The sequence below is a fragment of the Gasterosteus aculeatus genome, chromosome 10 (assembly GCF_964276395.1).
Source record: "Gasterosteus aculeatus chromosome 10, fGasAcu3.hap1.1, whole genome shotgun sequence".
Lineage (NCBI taxonomy): Eukaryota > Metazoa > Chordata > Actinopteri > Perciformes > Gasterosteidae > Gasterosteus > Gasterosteus aculeatus.
In genome coordinates, this window is record NC_135697.1 from 11,877,451 (window position 1) to 11,897,390 (window position 19,940).

Sequence of the window (19,940 nt, forward strand, 5' to 3'; positions counted from 1 at the left end):
TCTGTTGTGAAGAACAGATTTGGATTAAGCTTCAGGGTTGAACCTATAATTTTCAAAGGAGATGTATTTAACTTTTTCAAGCATTATTAAAGAACAAATCCACTGTACCTTCACCTAGAAAACATTTGAGTAATGATCTTATATGCATTGCAAAACAATACTCAAATTCAATTGTATTTCATTTTTAATACCCTCTAATAATTTTGCCACTAGTATTTTCTTGAATTAAAATTCAAATGCTATATTATTCAAGGACTCGGGACCTTTCCTCTATAGTACTTCTATTCAATTCTACAATTGTCAAAAATATACGTATATATATATATAAAGCATTTGGCAACTTTTGGTATTTGAGTTATTAATACTTGGTGCTTGACATTTTGGTTCAGCCCATAATGGCATTTAAAAAGTAAACCATTTTATGAGGTTAATTAGTTTATTCATCATAACTTATGAGAAAACGGTTAGCAGGGCTGTTTTCTAAAACATGGCACAGGATGAGATCATATAGAAATATACGCTGCAGAGATCATACATGGTCATTTATTAGGTGTTTGGTTGTGCTGTCCTAAAGTCCTAGACGGGTAGTTTTTTACTACCTAAAACAACACTTTAAAAACATGTATTTCCCACCCAAAGTCTTATATCAAATCCCACATTTACGTTGCCCTGCAGTTAAAATACCAATCACTTTTAACAAAAGGGTGAATTTCAAACTTTATTTGGAGTAGGATGGGTTTTGGCATACTGCAACACTTGAGAGAAGGACAATAAGGAGGGACTTGATTTGTGCCACACACATATATACATATATCTTTGTGTATATATGCAAAACATTAACAAATTGGCTCATGTAGACCGTAGAGACAAGGGGGTCAATGACTAGATGATCTTCATACAGGGTAATTAAAAACAAATCAATGGATGGATGTGTGACAAAACACTACACTCTATGTATGTATAAATCACCACACGGATGAGCTACTATAAGAAAATAAAAAGATAAACAGAATTAGCATCATTTGATCTTGAAAAAGCTTTTTATCTTTTACGTACTAGAGGAGTTGTGCGCATACGGGGCATTTTCTTTATTCCTGCCCCGCTGATCCTGTGGACGACACAGATGAAGGAGTTTGGGGCCGGCTACACAAAGACACTAAAGGATTAAGTAGTTTGGACGTGAAGATAAAAAAACGGCTACACGGGTTGTTCAGGCGTGGCAACGGTGTGTGACGCTGACTCAGGGTTCTTCTCATCCGGCGCCTCCACTTGTCTTCATGTTGGAGGACGGGTGGACGTCCACCAAACACAGACGGACAAATTATATCAAGGGAAACGACTACAAAATAAGAAGCGTAACTACGTCAATAAATTAATCCAAAAATATGGCCCGAGTACGTGAGCAGATTTCTTTGTCTCGTTCTCAATGGAATTCCACATCGAATAGAAAGATCTTTTGTAAAAAGTTATAAAATAAATAAGCACTCTTTCCCTTTGAGTAGAAAAAAAGTTGCACGGCGTGCAAGAGGAGAAAGAGCAGCAGGATTTCTTTTTCCTTTTACTATTTATGTTATTTTGCAGACGCGACGCTGCCCTCCTCCTCCTCCTCCTCGTCTTCGGCCTCTTTGGTCACGGACGAGCGAGCGTGACCCCCCTGCAGCCGGTCCTCAGTACACCCAGTTCACCGGGACCCACTGGGGTTCACTGCACAGTTTGTCCACGCCGGCGTGTAACGTCTCGAAGGCCTTGTCCAGGTTGTCGTTGACGATGGTCAGGTCAAAGTAGTGGCTGTAAGCCCTTTGGATCCGAGCGCTCTCATCCACCGTCTTCTTCAGGTCCACGTCCTGCCGACACACAGAGGACACATATATACATGTATATATATATATATATATATATAGAAAAAACAACATATATCAGGAACACTGGCAGAGGAGTCAATCACCAGGTGGGCAAATAAAGGCTGACTGATCTGATGGGACTTGCTCTCAAGAGGAAGGAAACAACAGCAGGTAACATTCATTAATATTCATTATTGCTGTCTGTCCGTCTGATCGGGAAATACGTTGACTCGATTAGCTTTGCAGTACTTTACACTTTTAATGCGGTTAGCGCAGATTAATATTTTACACTAAAATAACAGTTGTTTGTTTTTAAACTACCCGACATCTCGCTCCATTATAATATAGAAATACAGAGAGGGTCATTGTGTAGTAAAAGGGTCATTTTAAATGTTAAATGTTGCTACAACTTTGAGCACAGGACAGATCTCCTCCATGGCGGTGCGCATGCGAATGTGTGAATGTACAATCAGGCGGTAACGGGTCTGGTTTTTCTTCTTGCATGGGAGCTGTTAACGCACCGTGAGTTGCTTGCTGGTGATCCCCGCGTCCACCACGGCTTTGTGCATGGCCTTCAGGGTGTCAAAATCTGGCGCGGCAATGAACACCACGTACGGCATGAACTCGGCTGTTTTCAGCACTTTCAGAGCCTGAGGAGAGACACAGCCGGTAAAGCCACCTCATTAAAACATTGAGTCATTCCCCAAATCCACCTCACGTTCCTCCGTTATGTTTAAAGGTTTTTCGCTCACCTGCGGGTTGACGTCCAGGATGCAGGTGCGCCCCGTGCCCACCACCTCGTGGATGGACTCGATCTTTGTGCCGTACAGGTTACCGTCGTACTCGCCGTGCTCCAGGAACCGGCCGGCCTTCACGTCCGCCTCCATCTCCGTCCTCGAGGTGAAGTGGTAGGAGTTTCCGTCCAGCTCGTCGTCGCGGGGCCGCCGCGAAGTGTCTGGGAAAGCGTTGTTTGAAGGAGTTAAAAACAACCCCCTTCTTTTTTTCTTTTTTTTTTTATGTGCTACAGTGTGAGGGAGTTTTGGAAAAGGCCAACGTGTGACGTACAGGGCATGGTGGTGCCGAACCGTGTGGGCTGCAGGACCATCAGCCGGTTCTTCAGGCTGCGTCGGCCCACGCCCTGAGCACCAATCAGAACCAGCGTCTTCCTCTGGAAGGCCGGCACCTTGGCCACTTCCTCGTAGATCTGCAGCTCGTGTCTGTCAAACTCTGTTCAAATGCAGGCACAACTGTTAGCCGACGCAAGGAGGAGACGATATAAATGTCGACGGCACAGAGAGTCTTCTGACCGGCATTCTTGGCCGTCAGGTACATCATCTTCTTCTTCTTCTTCCCAGCTATGGTCCCACAAAGGATTCCTGCACAGAAAGAAGGAACATTTGCGCCTGCATGTCTTTGCAGTCACACATATTGGCCACAAGGGGGCAGGCGTGGAGCACTTCTGTACATTTCTCTACTTTTTCATTTAGTCATTCAAGCTATTATGACAAAAAACAGTGAAACATTATGTAAAATGACCTGAGAGCCTGGAAGACAAACCGGAGAGAGAAACATATTACAAAATAAATACCCTCGATTGTACATCATATCTTTGTCGACGTTGTCATGGTGACGTGACACGCTATTTAGACCATTTCCAGGTGTGAAGTCCCTGAGGGTTCAGAGTTCACGGTTTAGGGGGACATTGGGATTGGACCATAGACTACACAGCCCTCTTATGCCATAAATCAGTTTTCAGTGGTAAAAGCAATAGAGAGGTGACCGTAGGTCAAATGTTCCACATCAGGATTGCTTAAAGGCCCCGCAGGAAACTCACTAACATACCTGATCCATCAAAGTCTCGGGGGACAAACGCTTTCCTTTTCTCCTCCAAGAACTGACTGGGTATCAGTCCGGTTGCCCCGGCGACGACATGGCACGCCTGGCACATGTCAGATTCAGTTTATTCTTAATCTTTAGGTCTCTGTGATTTTAAATGGCAGCCACTCAAAGGAAATACATGGCGGAAAGCTCACCTGCCACCAGTTGGGATCCTCTCGGTTGACAATCTGAAGGATGTCGCCCTTCTTGAAACCCATCCCCGCCTCCCGGCAAGGGATCAGGCTGTCATGTGCTGGGTCGTAGTCAAAGTACGGCCTCACGTACACCTGTGACAGACACACGCACAGTTTGGAGTCTCAATGGCTCGTTCGGAATTAGACCGAGTTTGACGGGTGACAAAGGACGAGACTCAAGCTCAGCGTGCTGTCTCACAAACTGACACAGCCATTTCACCCGGCGCCCCGCACTGCGCCCGCCGCAGCTGTTCCCGCTGCGCCGACATAGCGGAGGCCTTTGCCAGGAACGGTAAGTGCTCCCGCTGATGAATCCCATTAAACAAGCAGCCAGAGGAAGCAATAAAACAACTCAGTGAAAACACACGGTGCAGCCGAACCGAGCCACATTTCAGGATGGGATTTTTTCACATGATGTCTTATTCCGTTTTTGTGTTCTTCGCTCAATTTAAGCATCATAACGATTTCTCAATGCACGTCTCATTTGTTTAAGACGCACAATTATTCCTTTTACTCAGGAGCCACAACTGGTCGAAAGGTCCGTAGTGCACGTATGAGTTAATGTATGTTCCATATGAGGAAGCACGAGATCACTAGAAGCACGTGTGTTTACGTGTGTGTGTGTGTCTAAGACAGAAACAGCTAGTGTGACCCAGATAGCATGTGGAGTGTTATTAATAGGGCTCCCAGGGTTCACATCCTCGCACAGGGGATTGTGGGAGGGCCGAAGAACAGACCACGAGCCGTGTGCCACTGGCCAACATCTGCCACTCGCATAAGTGTGTTTACATTATCGTCTCGTTTGAGATTCCCTGTGAGCGTTCACCTGCGGAGGGGCGGGAGCGTCTCGGTAGCTCGGCAGTATTTTCAGCGTGATCCCCCCGCTGCAGTCCTTCAGCATCTCCTGCAGCTCGGTGGGATTGTTGCCGACGTCCTTCCCGTTCACCTCCTTTATGATGTCGCCCACGTGGAGCAGACCCTGTCTGTCAATCATGGCGCCGTGAAGGATTCTAGCGATGACGAGGTCGTCCTTCTCCACGCGGAATGTCACGCCCTGAGAAGGAGGAGATTAGCATACCCACGATCCCTCCGACATCATAGGGATTCACTTACTCATTCATTTACGCAACCACTCCCCTCCAACAGTACCCGCACGCGCACAGGCAGACACGCACACACACAGGCACAAGCAGACACACACACAGGGGTCTTTCTCGGCTCACCAGTGGCTCCCCGGCCTTCTTTCGGATGCCAATCATGCGCACGGCATCGGCCTGCATCAGAGCGCTGTTCACTGCCGCATCATTGGTGGGCTCGGTCGGGGGCGGGACTTCGTAGCACTTAGAAGCCACCATGTCATGTGCCTCCAACAGAGACTGCAAGCAAGAGACTCTATGAGTGTTTTCTCCTGGCGCTCCTGTCGTGTTCAACATTATCCTGCCAGTGTCACATGTAGCCAGAGGGAATAGGATCCAGCAGAAGTTACTGTGGCCGACTGTAAATAATCTACATTAAATTACGTTATGACGCAGAATGAGTGTGTTGGTATGTAAAAGGTAGTAGACGAGGACAGACGGTAGAATGGTGGAGACTGATGAGGCAGCAGCAGATTCAACGCAACGACAGAAAGTAGAGTAGAAGCTTTTTCCACCACAAACTAATTGTGTAATTTGCAGCTTCTCCGACAGCGTGTTCCGTACGCCTCTTCTGGGTGTCAGCTTTCAGAAAATGGAATACATCTAAACATAAACACCGAGCTGTTTAAACACTAAACAGGGAAGTCCGGGTGTCCTTAAATAGGGGCAGAAAAACAATCATCTAATGGCTCAAATCCCAAATATGGATTAGCCCCCAAATATAATCCATTAATTGTTGGTTCGCTGACTATCCATCCACGAACTCTGACCCAAGCCTGTTTCTTGAGAAGCTGCCAAAATCTCCTTTAACAGGCAATTTATTTGGGAAGAAACAAGTGTTTACACTCGCTCCATATTTGATATAATAATTGTTTCCCTCATTTTTTCTTCCCGACTTGTCCCTCCCTCCTGCTCTGTCGGCGGACTCTCAGTAGGTCAATAGGGACTTATCCCTCGGCTTACTACAGAAAGGGCTCTCATTGGTCTGCGCTCCTAAGTCCTACTCCTATTGGTGGTCTGTGTAAAGCCCCTGGGACGTCTAAGGATAAAGGTTAATGTTCTGTTGATGCATCCCAAAAAAACTGCTCTGTGCTACTGTAACTGGAGTGTAACATTACAACTATCGTCTGAGCTTAATATTCATCCTACTATAAACGCACATACAACAATCAAGAGAAATGGTTTAGTCACAAAGCATCAATTAAAAGATGTTAAATGTGAAGAATTGACTAAAATGTGGTTCAAATGCTGTCATCTTCTGTTATTACCTCAATCACAACCAGGACAATTACTTTCCGTTTGACCTTTCACCTCTACCTGTGGGCCTGTGTGTGTACGTGTGTGTGTCGTCTCACCTGGAAGTGAGGCTCCTTGAGGATCCTTGACAGTTCGGCCGCGCTGTCGTCTTTCACCTGCAGATTGCTGATGTCTCCCAGGATATCCGTCACCAGCTCTACATTGTTGTCCTGCACGGCCTCCAGCTTCACTTCCTCCAGCTGTTCGTGAGCCTGGAGGAGACGGAGAGGCTCAGGAGGGTCGATGCGGACAGACGACGGTAGTATTGCTGATTGTACAAGAATCTACATACAGGTAAGAGCTGATATACTTTGGGATTATTTTGTCCTGCAAGCAAACCACAACTAACTAACTCACTGCCGGTCGGCCACAGCAGTGAGGATGTGCGTTAGTTGCGGTGACGCAATACATGCATTGCACAGGATGCAAGGCCCAGCGTGCATCCATTCAATCACACTCTGTGCAGATGCCACCATCACCGTGTTCGTCAAAGCCTCCCCCATGCTCCAGCACCTCGGCCACAGCAAGCTAAGCGCTGTCGGGGGTGGGTGGGTGGGGCTCAGAGGTGGCTGGCGGCTAGTCCGCTCACTGCTGCTGCCCCTGAGCTATGCGTGTGTGCTACCTTATCGAGAGAGCGTACAGTGGGACTTTCCATGATGCCGCGCAGGAAGAGCAGGTCGATGTCTTTGGCTCCCGTGGAGGTGGGCAGCTCGCTCAGGTTATCCAGCACCTGCTGCATGGCTGGGTGGACGCGCCGCGAGATAAGAGAAGCACAGACAGGGACAAAGAGAAACGGAGATAAGGAGAGTTAGCCGAGCGTGAAAAGTCACACCAAGTGTAAACACACACGAGTATGTCGGCTTAGTTATTACAAAACAAGGCTAAATGCTTTGTATTGTTTAAATATTATACTGTATAATCATGTTGAGAATCTTGCCAGGTCAATAAAAATCTCTTCTGCAGGAATATCAAACTAAAGCTCTGTATGGAGTCAAAATGAGTCCGCTCAGGATGAACACAACTGCATATGTTACGTTTTTATCCAGTGATAAAAGTTTTTAGAAAGAATCTAAAAAGGCTCTGCTGAGTCTCGTTTTCTGTGCCCACAGAGGGAGGGAGAGGTGTGGACGGTAGCGCCCTAATGCCGGGGTCCCAGAGCACAGGTAAGCCCATTTAAGACACTTAAAGATGTTTAAAAGGCATGGGAACGCGAGTGTCTCTGTGTCATCATACCCTTAGCTGTCATCATACCCTTATGTGGGTAGTGAATATGTCAAAGTCAGGACGCGTAGGACTGTGAGGCTGTGATTATCATCTTTAACCTTGACTCACGCTCTCTATAATATTAGATCTAGATTTTTGTTTGCAAAACTGTGGCCTTGAAAAAGATATGTATTAGAAATCATTATTGTTTGTGGTGTCGGATGGTGCCAGATATGTTTAACCACCATCAACTTCCCCTTCAATAAAAAGCACGTGTGAATTTATCACGTCATAACTTCCTCTTATATTACAATCTACAATAAATCCACATCAAAATATGTTTTTTGAGCAGGATCATGTGAAATATCTTGTATGGAAACTAACACTACAGGTCAACAGTGTTGTGTTTAATTGTTGAACATACAAAAGCCACACAGTTGTATGATTAAGAAGAAGAGGAAGAAGCAGCAAAGAGTTCAATGTGGCTGAATAACCACTGAGCACAGACAAACTGCATCAAGGCTCCATGCAAAAATGAACCTTAAGTATTCATGGTCCTCTCAAAGAGGAGGGAGGCAAAATAATGCACTACAGGCTATCAAGCAATATAGTAACAGCATGACAACACAGGAAAATAATCTAAAACTCCAAATGAGATCCAATTGTTGTAAACACATCTCCACACATGAACAAACTAAACCACCATCCTGTCTTCATTCCTGACTTTTAGCGGATGCAGATGTGCTTTCCAATTTCAAAAAAGAGAACATCAAACTGACCTGACGGACTTGGTTAAAAAATCTCAAAAATACACCAAAGCAACAGCTGGATCGCGAGTTGTTGTTGCTCTCCGAGTTGACCTTCGCCCACTTGGTCAACTCACCGTGTCACCGCAGACCTCGACCGCGGGAGTGTTTGCTCATCCCGGCCCGTCCTCACCCCCCCGCCACGTGTACTTGTGTGTGTATCACTCGGCCCTCAGAAGCAGCCCGTAGATGCTTTTCTATCCTGTGAGAGATTGGAGATGAACTAAAGCCTCCTACCTAAAGTCTCTATAATCTAATGAAATATGGCACGGAGATACAAGCGCCTACGAGCCTCATGCTAAGCCTGAGGAAGTTGTAAAAAGAGATTAGAGCACTGGGCAGTTAAGAGTGGAGGGTTCATTCACGTATATATATATATATTCATGAATCCTCCTGCTTACCTGCAGTTACTTCCCTCCGTGACCTGTGGTTGGTCTGCAGTCTCTCTCACCATGTAATCAGGCCCTCTAAATGTACACCTGCCAGCAGCGCGTGCTGCGAATGCAGAGCCGCTCCGCTTAACAATTCCTTATACTCCGTTTCCGACGAGCCGGAGCTCAGAGGGGCACACAAGTAACACCCAAAGAATGTAGATTTCAGTGAGGGTTTTGCGCTGCTGCAATTAAAAGTGCATCAAGTCTTAACAGTCATCTTAGGAATAAACGATTCAAAACGTTAGCTACAGTAATGGATAACCGTTTTTTTTGAACGGTTGACAAAGAGGAGGTTATCTACAATCATCGTGAATAAACCGTATTAATAGATAACGTTATCTAAAAGTACCGGATCAACGGTGGAAGTGTCTGCTGGAAGTTTAAGCTCATGAATCAATGGTTGACCTGGTCAACGTTAGCTGCAATGGGTCAATGGTTGTAAGGTAGGGCTAAAATGTTGAAACAAAGTTTGTTAGATGGGGGGCCAGTGCTCTAAAGGGGGGGTCAGATCTACCAATGAAGACAGTTGAAAAATCTGACACCCGCTTCGTTCTCCCGGAGATCCCTGACCGACTACCAACCGATCTCTCAGTCTTCAAGTTTCTAAAAATCGAATCAAAGACCACGTCATCTCCTCCCTGGCGGGTGACACCTCTTCCTCCTCCTGTCCTCACCTCCGGACGTATCTGCTTCCTGGGCGGACTGCACCGCCGGGGGCCCCTCCACGCCGAGCTGTCCCGCCGGCGTCACTTCCTCCTCCTCCTCCCGTACCCCATTGGGACAGGCGTCCTCCATAGCCGTGACCATCGCCAAGACTTCCTTCTTCCTCTCTGCTGCCACTAGTGTGCTAAGGCAAACCGCTCGTAAATCGCCAGCAGTTCTGCAGCTATGTCTTCTGTCCTCCAATCGTCCTGTCTGCAGCTGCTGACCCACTAAACTCCCCAAAACACAGAGAGCAAGAGAGAGAGAGGGTTGAGGACAGAGAACGCTAGAAGCAAAGCGGGCGCCAAAGGAGAGGGATTACAATAAAGGGAAGGTTAAAAGACGGGGAGGGGGAAAGGAGTGGAGAGGAAAGATGAGGGGGAGACATTTAAGAAGGGAAGAGGCTGATGTCAAGATGAGCTCAGATGAGGAAAGAAAAGAACCGAGCGACAGAGAGAGGCGGAGAGACGGATGGCGCACACACAGATGTGGAAATGCGTTCGATGAGTTCAATCCCCTCCCTCCACTCCGGCTCTAATACCTTCCCCTCCTAACCATCAACCCTCCCACCCACCCGCCGGTGAACACACACACACACACACACACACACACACACACACATAATCCCACAATCCTCTCCTGCTGTTGAGGGCTTGCTTGAGTACCCCTCCTCTTGTGGCCCTAACCCACCCAAAATGTAGTTGTCCCACTTGTCTAGACAGAGGCGCACACACACCAGCTGAAGGTGTGTTATGAAAGTAATCTTACATAAGTGTTACTGAAGGGGTTCTAACCCCACATTCCAATTCGTTTCCTTCTCCTTCTTCGTCTCATCCACTGGGCCCATGATTTGGAGAAACTCAGCGTGTGCAGCTTGTGCTCGTGCGTATTTGCTCAGCAGTCGTCCGCCTCCTTGTTCCAGCAGGAACTTTTATTTTTAACCCTCTCCTCTTTTCTCCAACCTCTCTTCTTAGAGTTACTTGTCGCTAACTCAGTGAAACCAGATTATGAGCATTTTGGAACAATGTGAGATGCTGCATGACCCTAAATACTTTTGGGGAAGCTACTGGTGCAGTAGTTTCTTGGTAGGAACATTGTCATTTATATGCACATCTATTTTACACCTCTTCCTTTCTTATTTGCACAGCTTGGTTGTTTGCATACTTTGCTGTCATTTCTATTTCTGCAAATGTATATTGAGAGAGATCCCAAAAGAAAACGGTCAAATTCCATCGTATGTAACACGTTCAATACGCTAACCTGCAAGTGTTAAGCATGCTTTTATATGCTATAAATCAAGGTTATCACAGTGATTACAATTATTCCAGTGAATGTGTCAATTGTGCCAATCCATCCAGTAGATGCAGCTCTACTTTGTTGAGTGCAAAGTGCTTTAAGCTTTAACCTGCTGTTTTGGTGAGAGCTTCACCAAATTATTAAAAAGACATTGAATGACTGTAAAAAAGGGTCATCGTATATCTATCCCATGCTAGTGGAGATACTTTGGTCTCCACCTAAACGACGGACGGAATAACTGAAAGGCCGAATGACTGAAGCGGCATCTTCCGAGCTGCGCTGATGCCTGAGAAGAAGCCAGTGCAAACACATTACAGCGTAACACCAGAAAGGCCCGCGGAACGCTTTGGGTTGGTCCAGAAGGGAAATAGTTCAAGATGCAGTGGTAAAACAGGCCCCTCCCACAGCGCCACAGCTGTGCTAGTAGCAGATCTTTAGGCTTTAATCCGCCCCGCCTCTCCCTCCACCCCCACGCTCGCCGTGAGCGGTCAACCCCTCCCCCAATCCGCAACATGGGAGCGTAATCCGGCCACAAAAGCACACGATTACAGGATCTCTCTCTCTCTCTCTCTCGTATGCAGCCTCCAAACATCTATACGTCGCCAACAGTGTAATACACTGTCTGCTTAGGTTTGATAACCACCACCTGTGAAGAATTTAGTTTATCTCTGGTAGTTGAAACCAAAAAGCAGTATGCAGATTGTTGATTACGCGTATGAGTTTCTTCTAAAAAGTAACCGTTCCTCTTTAGAAAGCCCCTTAGAGGAGCTTGACTGAGGCAGAACGGCTGCGCGTCGTTTTCTACGAATACAAAAAATAAATCATGGGAAGTTAACACAGACATTGAGAAAATATCATACGCTTTTATACGCTGCAGGGCCAAAAATCTAATGGCACCATAAAAATGGCCAATAACAAAAAATACATTTCTGTCAGCCATAAGATGCATAGGCAGTAAATGCTGGCATACAGATATGCGTTCTGCGTCAATATGCACTGTTTGACTGACATCAGCCGGTAAATACGGATAAAGTAATCTGTGTAATCCACATGGATTTTCTCTCGGAGCAGCGATCAGCACATCTTCGCTTCTACGGCAGTCGGTCCGCCCACCAACCTGACGAAATCCCGTCAGCATGCGGCCAGCGTGCGCTTGAACGTCTCTGGTGAATCAGCACTGAGATGGGAGCGGGGAGGAAGTCGTGTTTACCTGTGCCCCTCGGTGCTGCCCAACCTCGCTCCTACTGGCTGCTCATCAGTCAACTGGGAAGACCTGGAGGGACGGAGAGATTCGTGAACGGTTTGCTCATCCTCACGGGAGACGTGTATCCAGTCGGACCTTCATCCCCGCACACCGGTTTTCATCGTTCCTCAAAACGCGCACACACTCGCTTGAGCGGTCGGGTCCGTGGGCCGTTGCTCATCCCTCACACACACACATCTAATGACTCTGTCTTTTTCCCCCAGAGAATTATCGGTTTCATCCATCTGTGTCACCCACGTCCTCCGCAAGGTAGGAGTCTCACTCGGCGACCGAGGCCGCTGTTGGTTCAGAGCGATGCGCATGAGTCATCCAGGGCGACACAACGTCCTGCACCGGGGACTTGGGACGCCCGCATCACAAGCTGGCACTGTGCCGCCGACGTAGTAAACGGCCACTGCTCTCAGGGGGTGATGACGGAGCAGTATCCACTCACTCCCAGAAAAGACTGGGTTCTTCCTTTCACTTGTAAACACAAGCAATCAGACCTTGTGAACCTGCGGCGTGTAGAACGAAGCCTGCGTTTGTGACCAAAACCATTTCATTTAAAGTGTTTAGACAATGAAGAAAAGAAATTGACTGTTGCTGAAGATGAAAAAGACCCTAAGCTCCACGTTTCTATCATCACGTGTCTCATAGAACTGCAAAGTCGGGCATTGCCCGTTCGTCCTGCTCTGAACATCCAGGGTGGAATGGACCAGAAAACACGAAGACATCGAGTGATTACAAATAGCTGATGCCTGCAAACACACACACAAAATAAAGCCATAAATGCATCCACTGAATTGGCTACAATATGGAATATTAATGTGTCAGGAAATGATCACAACAGTCTACAAGGTGATTACAGCACACAGGGGGAACATCTATTCAGCACTTGATGGACTTTTTGCCCATCGTACTGGAGCCAATTATCCTATGAGAGAACGAGAGAGGCAGAGAGAGAGAGAGAGGGATGGAGAGGTCGATTCATTACGCAACGCAGATTACAATCAGGCCTCGGCACGCTCATTGGGAGTGAAAGATATCCCTTCGAAGAATGTTAATGGAGCCAAAGCCACCGGTGCAATTCTTCACCAAATCCCCTGCACTGCGGGGAAGGAGCCGGTGCAACGAAAGGTCGGAAAGGGAACGGAGGAGGGGGGAAATTGCAGCGTTATAAGAAGGGAAAAGTCAGAACTAGATTTTAGAGGCACAAATAAAAATGGGTTTCAGGGGAGTCGGCGCAGAGAGTTCCGATCAAGAGAGGCAAGAAGAAATAAAAAGCACAAGTCATAAAGATTAAACAGAGTTGTGGGAACAGCTTCCCAGATCTTGGAGAGATGAGAGCGAACAGGTAAAACAAGAGAGAAAGAAAGACCAGAGTGAGTGGTCGTTGAATGCAGACGCCTCTGTAACTAACCTCTGATTTGCTCTCGCAGACTTTGTGTATTAATATGCACTTGTTTGCATTCCAAAGTACGATATCTCACCAGCCCAGTCGACCTTTTTTCCACACTGATTTAAACGTAAACTATCCTCTGGATTCCGGACTCCCTTGGTGTCCTTAAATCATCGTCACTGCAGGCTGCTTGTTCCCTCCTCTTGGGACGGGGGGGAATATGCCCGGAAGTGGTCATTTGGCGATCACGGCTGGCCTGGCGTGTGATGGGACAAGCCAACAAACGTCCTCTGAGTGGCCGGCGATTGCCGAGCACTCAGATGACGGACGGCTCGTGGAAGTGGGGATTATGGAAGGATCAGAGGGTTTGTTTCAGTATGAAACATCATTGCCGTCACACACATTAATTCTTAGTCACTAGTCACGCTAGTCAGACTCTGTGTCTGAAAGAGCACGTTGTGATGTCTGGTTGGTGTCGAATGGAGTACGAAGCCACAATAAGGTCACGAAAGACAAATTGACACGCAGAGTCAATCCCATGGGACGTCCAACACCGAGAAACCATTCAACCCGGGTCCGGGACCTCTATTCTCTCGCTGACAAAGACGTTCCCGTCCCAGTCCCCGCTTGAGCCGGGGGCTCGGTGCTCTCAGAGCAGCCGTCACTCTCAGTTCCTCTCCATGACTTGAGAATCACAAAAGAGGGCCAGGGAGCTCCGTCCCGCCCCTGGAGTCCAGATATCGCTCCGTCGGCTGACGGCAGTAGATTTAACGCCTTTGGCGGTGGTGCGTGCGGCGGGGGGACCGCAGGTTCGAGGGAGCACGGGCTTGGACGTGGACGCGTGTGTTTGTATCACCACCAGCAATTAAGCAACCCCATCTTGCCTCGCCTCACAACCATCACCCGCTGCCTCCAGACAAACGCTATCTAGGTCACTCCGTGTGTTAACACAGCCGACCAATATGGGGATTACGATGCTACAGCCGAGATGGCCGTTTTAGCAGATTAATATCAGCAGAATATTTACCTTCCTGTCATTGCAGCTGTTGCCGGTGGTTTCAAAGGGAAGTTAATGAAATCATCTCAGTCCCTCCAATGATGAGAATGCAGCGTTACCCCCTTTTTCTGCTGATTCATGCTACCTCTACTCTTCACCTGACGCTGCAATTTCAATAATCACTGTTTGACACAAGGGCATCAATTGTTGCATAATCCCCCAAATTCTCCAAAAATGACCTCTTCGTCTGTGATATTGCCGCTTGTTGAGTGTCTCTGTGCTTTGCGGCGTGGCTTGAGGTGATATAATTACAACGGCCGTCTTGTTGAAACCCTTCTGCACCAAACGCTTTGTCATCTTAATAATGACCCCCTCCCTCGGACATAATCCAACCAGTCACTCCCGAGTGCACCTGCTTCCTCCGCTCAGCCTCCCGTTGATGATCGTTAGCATTGGGGCAAAGATGGGGAGCGGAGGCAGGGAGGCGGGCAACGGGATGCAACAGCACTTAACAGCACTGCAAAGTTTAAGGGAAAAGGAAATTGATGTTGAATGGTGAAAATGTGTGGGAGGAAGTGATGAGGGAAATAATTTAGTCTCCGATGTTTATATATACTAGCTGGGGCTGCTGGAGTTAAAATGACTGTGACTTTGAGCTGCTGACATTCTGCTCTTAAACCTCATCAGCAGATGACCTTTGTGCCAAAACAATGATGATAATCTGCACATATATATCATTATTTTGGCATTTTTATCCATCTGTTTAGTTGTATCAGAGTTGCAACATTTCGGTCTTCATCACAGAGATTAAAAGGAGGTGTTTTGTGTGCTATTATGGGTATTGGTATATTGTTAGTCTGCAGGGGTGTGCATCTTTAAGGCTTTAGTGACGGACCTCAAGCCGCTGAATCAGCACAATAGGCTGCAGCAAAAGCTGTCAAAAACATTAGCTCTGCAGCAATTCTGACACAAAGTTTCCCCTGAGATGTTCCTCTCCTAACAGCTTACTCATTTGCTTACTTTCTTGACAAGAGACGCAATTAACTTGTCATAACTGCTCTGGGTTTAAGAAATGGGTTAACTATAGGGTGTCGCAGGCCAGGGAGCGTTGATTTTAAGGTGTGCAGCTAATCCCGTTGTCCATAGCTGGCATGTGTGAGTCACCCCAATCGGTGTGTTTGTGTCCCTCCTTTTCTCTCTTGCCCAACCCTTCCCTTCCCTTCCCTTTCCTGACCACAGACGCTTCCGAGCATTGCATTTGGTTTTTCCAAATGACTCACTGAATAAAATAAAGCTCATCCTCACCTTCCTGCCCAATGTACTCCGATGCACTAAAGCTGTCTCCACGCCTCCCCCCGCCTTTGTTTCTCCAATTAGATTCAACAAATGAAATTATGGCTTATTGCATGATCATCGGAAGGAAGGATATATCCATGATGGCCTTCTCAGTGGTCTGGTGGCCTATTAGGCACCAGGATGGATCCCCAGAGATGTGCACGGGCGTCCCTCTAAACGTCCTAAAACCCTGTGCTACTATAGGAAGTCCCACAATTCTTTGTGAGATGTGGTTTCGATGGTTCGATTAAGCGCTCACATAAACTAGTCTCGACACCGCGTTGGTCCATTATTTTACATCTCAGTGGACGAAAAATGAATCGATAGGGCCGCCTGGCCGCGTCTCCGGTCGGCCAGTCTGTGCCAAACCCGCCGGCTCCCCCCACACATGTTCTCATTCAGCATCAGCTCCAAACGAACAAACCTTTCCTCGTCAATTTTTTGCGAAAGTTTTTCTAGACCCAAAGTAATTTTTTTCCAGAACATTTAGTCACCGTTGCACGCGTTACTGTTACTTCTTCTTCTTGCCCAGCGCACTGTTACGGACCATCATCACGGGACGGGGGCGCTTTCTTAACCTTTCTCTCATCCCGTCGGCGCGGCTCGTCCCCCCCTCCCCCGAAGTCCTGGATCCGACGCCACGGTTGTGACGCGTGGCCCACATCCGTGCGCCCGATTCCGTGCGCTTTGGAACCGTGCGCCGGATTCCACGTCGATGGCTGTCGCCGTTCTAGGCTGACCAGACAACCGCACTGTTCGCGCGGCTCTTGTCGCACGTGCGGCCATTTTTGTGTTGCCCATCCGAGCCGCTGTGGCCGTTGCGTGCGCGCACTTCTTCACGGCCAAAGCTTCAACTCATCCGCTGACGCCTTCCTCGTGATATGCGGGGGAAGGAAACGCACTCCCCCCGTGGGCACCCGCGCGCGTGCCGAGTCAGAATAAAGCCTGCCCTCGCAGCAGAGCGGGCTCTCTGTCGCGGGGCAAACATGTCAAACTCCGCTGCACCTCAAACACGGCAAAGTGCCTTTGTCTGTACGGTTGGACAGCCGGAGGAATACATTCATTCAGAGCCTTCAAACCTCGAACACGATGACGAGCCGCCACGTACCTGTTAATCGTGCGTTGTGCGGTCGCGGTAGTCCACCGACCGTCCCGGTTGGACATTCAAGCGCACCCCCCACCCCCCTCCTTTCCTCAGCTGTCTGTCCCGGTCCCGCGGCAGACTACCAGAGAACACGACGCCAATCAAACAGACAGGCCCCGCCCCCTGCCCCCTCTCCGTCACACGGCATTGACCAATGGCGGCGCGGGTACGGGGCTCGTGGAGTGAACGCATTGTAGCGTGTAGTAATTTCTTTCTGTCACAATGTCGCGCACGCATTCATTCACAGAAATGCTGGTTCACATGCGCCACGTCGGCTGTGGACATTAAAGCAGGAGAAAAGATATTTGTCTGAAAATGGTAAGAGAGGTTTGAAGCTCAAAATATAAAGTCCCCTCGTGAGAAACGTTAAGGTGAAATGATAATGTTTCATCAACTTCTATCTTGTTCCAGTGGACAAATCCTAACCTTTTACATTTGAGAGGGAGCCACGAAGTCTTTCCTTCATGGCTCAGTGTCGTCAACATCACTATTTAATTCATTGCCATTTAAACGCCATTTCTCCCTTCATTTGGTTTGAGAGTAGCTAATTATGTTGATGGCCACAAGAGAGCGCCATTAGCTGTTGGCATCTTCAGGTTGATTGATGTCTGCTCACCGTATTTGCTTTTTGTGGACCTTTCATGACAGACCCAGTTTAAATGTGCCTTCACCCCATTAAGCAGAGATATACCCGAGCTGCCACAGTCATGGATTTCAGATGGAAGCTGCAAGGTGTGACTCAATAAGTCCAAAGCCAGATCCCATCCTGAGGGAGGACATCGAGCCAACAATGTCTGGGATGTGACAGGCATTGTAATTTGTAGATCAGGACCAATGTTCTCTCTAATCTGACTGGGAGTGACCTTATAGAACAAAGCATCGCATAGAATATAAAATAAAATGTCAACCAATCAATCATTGCTCAATACTTCTGCGGTGGTACTTTTTGAGTGTGATTTCTGCAGTTTAAACGCATTTCCTCTATCAGAAAGAACCAAAGAAATACATTCCTTCAAACAATTAATCTTTAATAGCACAATTATACAACACAATCAACACTCCCTCCTGCCCGTCTTCATTTTTATGTCTCACAGATGACAACTCTGAATAAGCTATTTACAATAGTATAAGCAGCTGTGATTGTGGCCGATGGGTAAGGAGGAGGGATTGAATATATACGGCTCGCGGAGGGCAAAGGGGCAGAGGCAGGGTGGTCATAGAGGTATAATATCAGAATATCAGCGGCAGCAAGGGGCAGCAGTGAGGATGAAGCCAACGCCGTTGACAACCTCACCACAATGACGGGTCATATCTAGCGAGAGAGAAGCAAAGGACAAGGTCAGCTTCTTGTGACTTGTGACTGAGGTTTGCACTGACAGTTTTGCACACACCTTGACTGTGGGAGCGCGTCTGTGCTTTCCTTCAACAGCAGCTCTGAGACCAGCGTGTCCAGAATGTCAGGACTGGACCTCTTTCCATACCTGAGACAAAGATAGAGACACAGGGCTCAGCCTTGACATAATCAACAGAAATCAAATTCATTCAGACCAAGACCCTGCGCGGTCAGACAATAGTTTTTGCAGGCTGTCATGTTTCCTCTTCTGTCCCTCCGATGATACGCTGACCCCCCCTGGGTGGCTTAGCGCCTGCAGGCGCCACACAAGTCCTTGACATTCAGAAGAAAGATGAAAGCTGTGGGTGATCGGAGACGCTCAGCTGCCGTTTCCCCTCGGTTTATTTTCTACAGGTGGTAAACGGGCAGCAGGTGTTCCCTGCTCTGTCACATGCTATTACATGACATAGTCCTGCTGCTCCAATAGGCAAAACTTTGGGTGGACTTTGTTTGACATATGAAACGTTTTTATTATTATTTTAGATTAGATGTCAAGAAAATAATAGAAAATGCCAACTCCTGGCTATTCTTAAAAAACAGTAGAATTTGTTATTTTACCAAATTAAATGTAATTTTTTTTTTATTTAAAAATATTTTAAATTTAAATCTTAAAGCTTTTTAGGTGCTGCAGCATTGCGGGCTAACGAAGAAAATGGCTCAAATAAGAATATATACGGAAGCATTATATAATTACAACAACGTTCATCTGATCATCAATGGAAGTTGCAATTTTTCTTCAATTGGAGATACAATAAAATAGACTAGAATACAATGGGGAAGCTACCAGCAAGAGGTAGAGGATTCAAATATGAATCCAGTCATTTGAGCAGAATAAATATTTCAAAGTATGCATTATGATCGATTTTTTTTTAATCACCCTCCCCAGTTCTGTCAACAAGCTCTCCGGTCGATTGAATTCGGGCTGAGAGGAGTGATATCAGTCCGCCGCCTACCTCTGTCTTGTGATGAGGTTGATGTAGTGCCTCAAGGCTGAGTAGTACTTGGCCAGTTCCACCGCCGGGGCGTCCTCCCCGGGGTTCTCCGGTTTCACCGGGTACCCCTCCGTCAGGGCACCCAGGCAGAGCAGCGCCCACAGCACGAGCCCCAGAGTCCCGAGCCAGCTCACCACGTGTGGATGCATCTGATGGAGCAGAAACAGGTACCCGCTGTCAGCCCGCGCCCCGTCTATTCTTACACTTGTCTTTTAAATGTCCTGTTCTGTTTTTAGATGAATTTGGTGTTTAATGAGATTAGTTGTCTTATTGCCAAAACCGTTGGAGAAAAAAAAACTTGCAACCAGCTGAGTCCTGCATGGTGACTTTAAAGTTTTCTGTTAATGGCAGTCAAAGGTTTTGAATTAATTTAAATATCAAGGTACTTACATTTCCCAGAGGTTCGGAGGGATAACTTTCCTGAGACGTCTGTTCTGCTGTTCTGTTCGCTTGTTGCGCGGCGGGCTTTATATCCATGTGCGCCATATACGCGCTGCAGAAATACGCGTCACAGCCGCGCTCCGTTTTTGCGCAAGTCTCTTTTCACGTGCACGTCACTAGTGATGCTGTCATCAACGTGCTTTGAAACAAACAACAATATGTTTACACCAATTTAAAAGAAGTGAAATGTAACATAATGAAAACTAAAAT

At 47.3% G+C, this 19,940-nt stretch overlaps 2 protein-coding genes across 18 annotated transcripts; both read right to left on the reverse strand.

Moving 5' to 3' along the window:
* Nucleotides 1-705: 705 nt before the first annotated feature.
* Nucleotides 706-17,037, reverse strand: pals2b (protein associated with LIN7 2, MAGUK p55 family member b). 17 transcript variants are annotated; one of them, XM_040188101.2, is made up of 14 exons: nt 16,869-17,019; nt 11,997-12,059; nt 9,463-9,720; nt 6,986-7,086; nt 6,405-6,557; nt 5,137-5,289; nt 4,740-4,967; nt 3,875-4,006; nt 3,684-3,780; nt 3,149-3,217; nt 2,907-3,068; nt 2,594-2,796; nt 2,363-2,491; nt 706-1,844 (listed from the first exon to the last, which is right to left on the reverse strand). In XM_040188101.2, the coding sequence occupies exons 3-14, from the start codon at nt 9,593-9,595 to the stop codon at nt 1,668-1,670; spliced, it is 1,737 nt and encodes a 578-aa protein (XP_040044035.1). In that variant the 5' UTR covers nt 9,596-9,720; nt 11,997-12,059; nt 16,869-17,019; the 3' UTR covers nt 706-1,667. The 17 variants fall into 17 exon arrangements, with proteins under 17 accessions (XP_040044035.1, XP_040044031.1, XP_077937896.1 ...); XM_040188097.2 differs by having other exon boundaries at nt 6,968-7,086; nt 16,869-17,016; XM_078081770.1 differs by having other exon boundaries at nt 11,904-12,059; nt 16,869-17,001.
* An 874-nt stretch (nt 17,038-17,911) lies between these two features.
* npy (neuropeptide Y) lies at nt 17,912-19,814 on the reverse strand. The gene is made up of 4 exons (XM_040189551.2): nt 19,680-19,814; nt 19,251-19,438; nt 18,296-18,385; nt 17,912-18,216 (listed from the first exon to the last, which is right to left on the reverse strand). The coding sequence occupies exons 1-4, from the start codon at nt 19,773-19,775 to the stop codon at nt 18,195-18,197; spliced, it is 396 nt and encodes a 131-aa protein (XP_040045485.1). The 5' UTR covers nt 19,776-19,814; the 3' UTR covers nt 17,912-18,194.
* Between the last annotated feature and the right edge of the window lie 126 nt (nt 19,815-19,940).

Coding starts and splice junctions, on each gene's coding strand:
- pals2b (XM_040188100.2), bottom strand. CDS start 9,595: ATGGTCACGGCTATGGAGGACGCCTGTCCCAATGGGGTACGGGAGGAG. Junction 3,218..3,683: donor CCGAGACTTTGATGGATCAG/GTATGTTAGTGA, acceptor CTTTCTGTGCAG/GAATCCTTTGTGGGACCATA. Junction 3,069..3,148: donor CCTGACGGCCAAGAATGCCG/GTCAGAAGACTC, acceptor GCATTTGAACAG/AGTTTGACAGACACGAGCTG.
- npy (XM_040189551.2), bottom strand. CDS start 19,775: ATGGCGCACATGGATATAAAGCCCGCCGCGCAACAAGCGAACAGAACA. Junction 19,439..19,679: donor CCTCCGAACCTCTGGGAAAT/GTAAGTACCTTG, acceptor CTGCTCCATCAG/ATGCATCCACACGTGGTGAG. Junction 18,217..18,295: donor GACGCGCTCCCACAGTCAAG/GTGTGTGCAAAA, acceptor CTCTCTCGCTAG/ATATGACCCGTCATTGTGGT.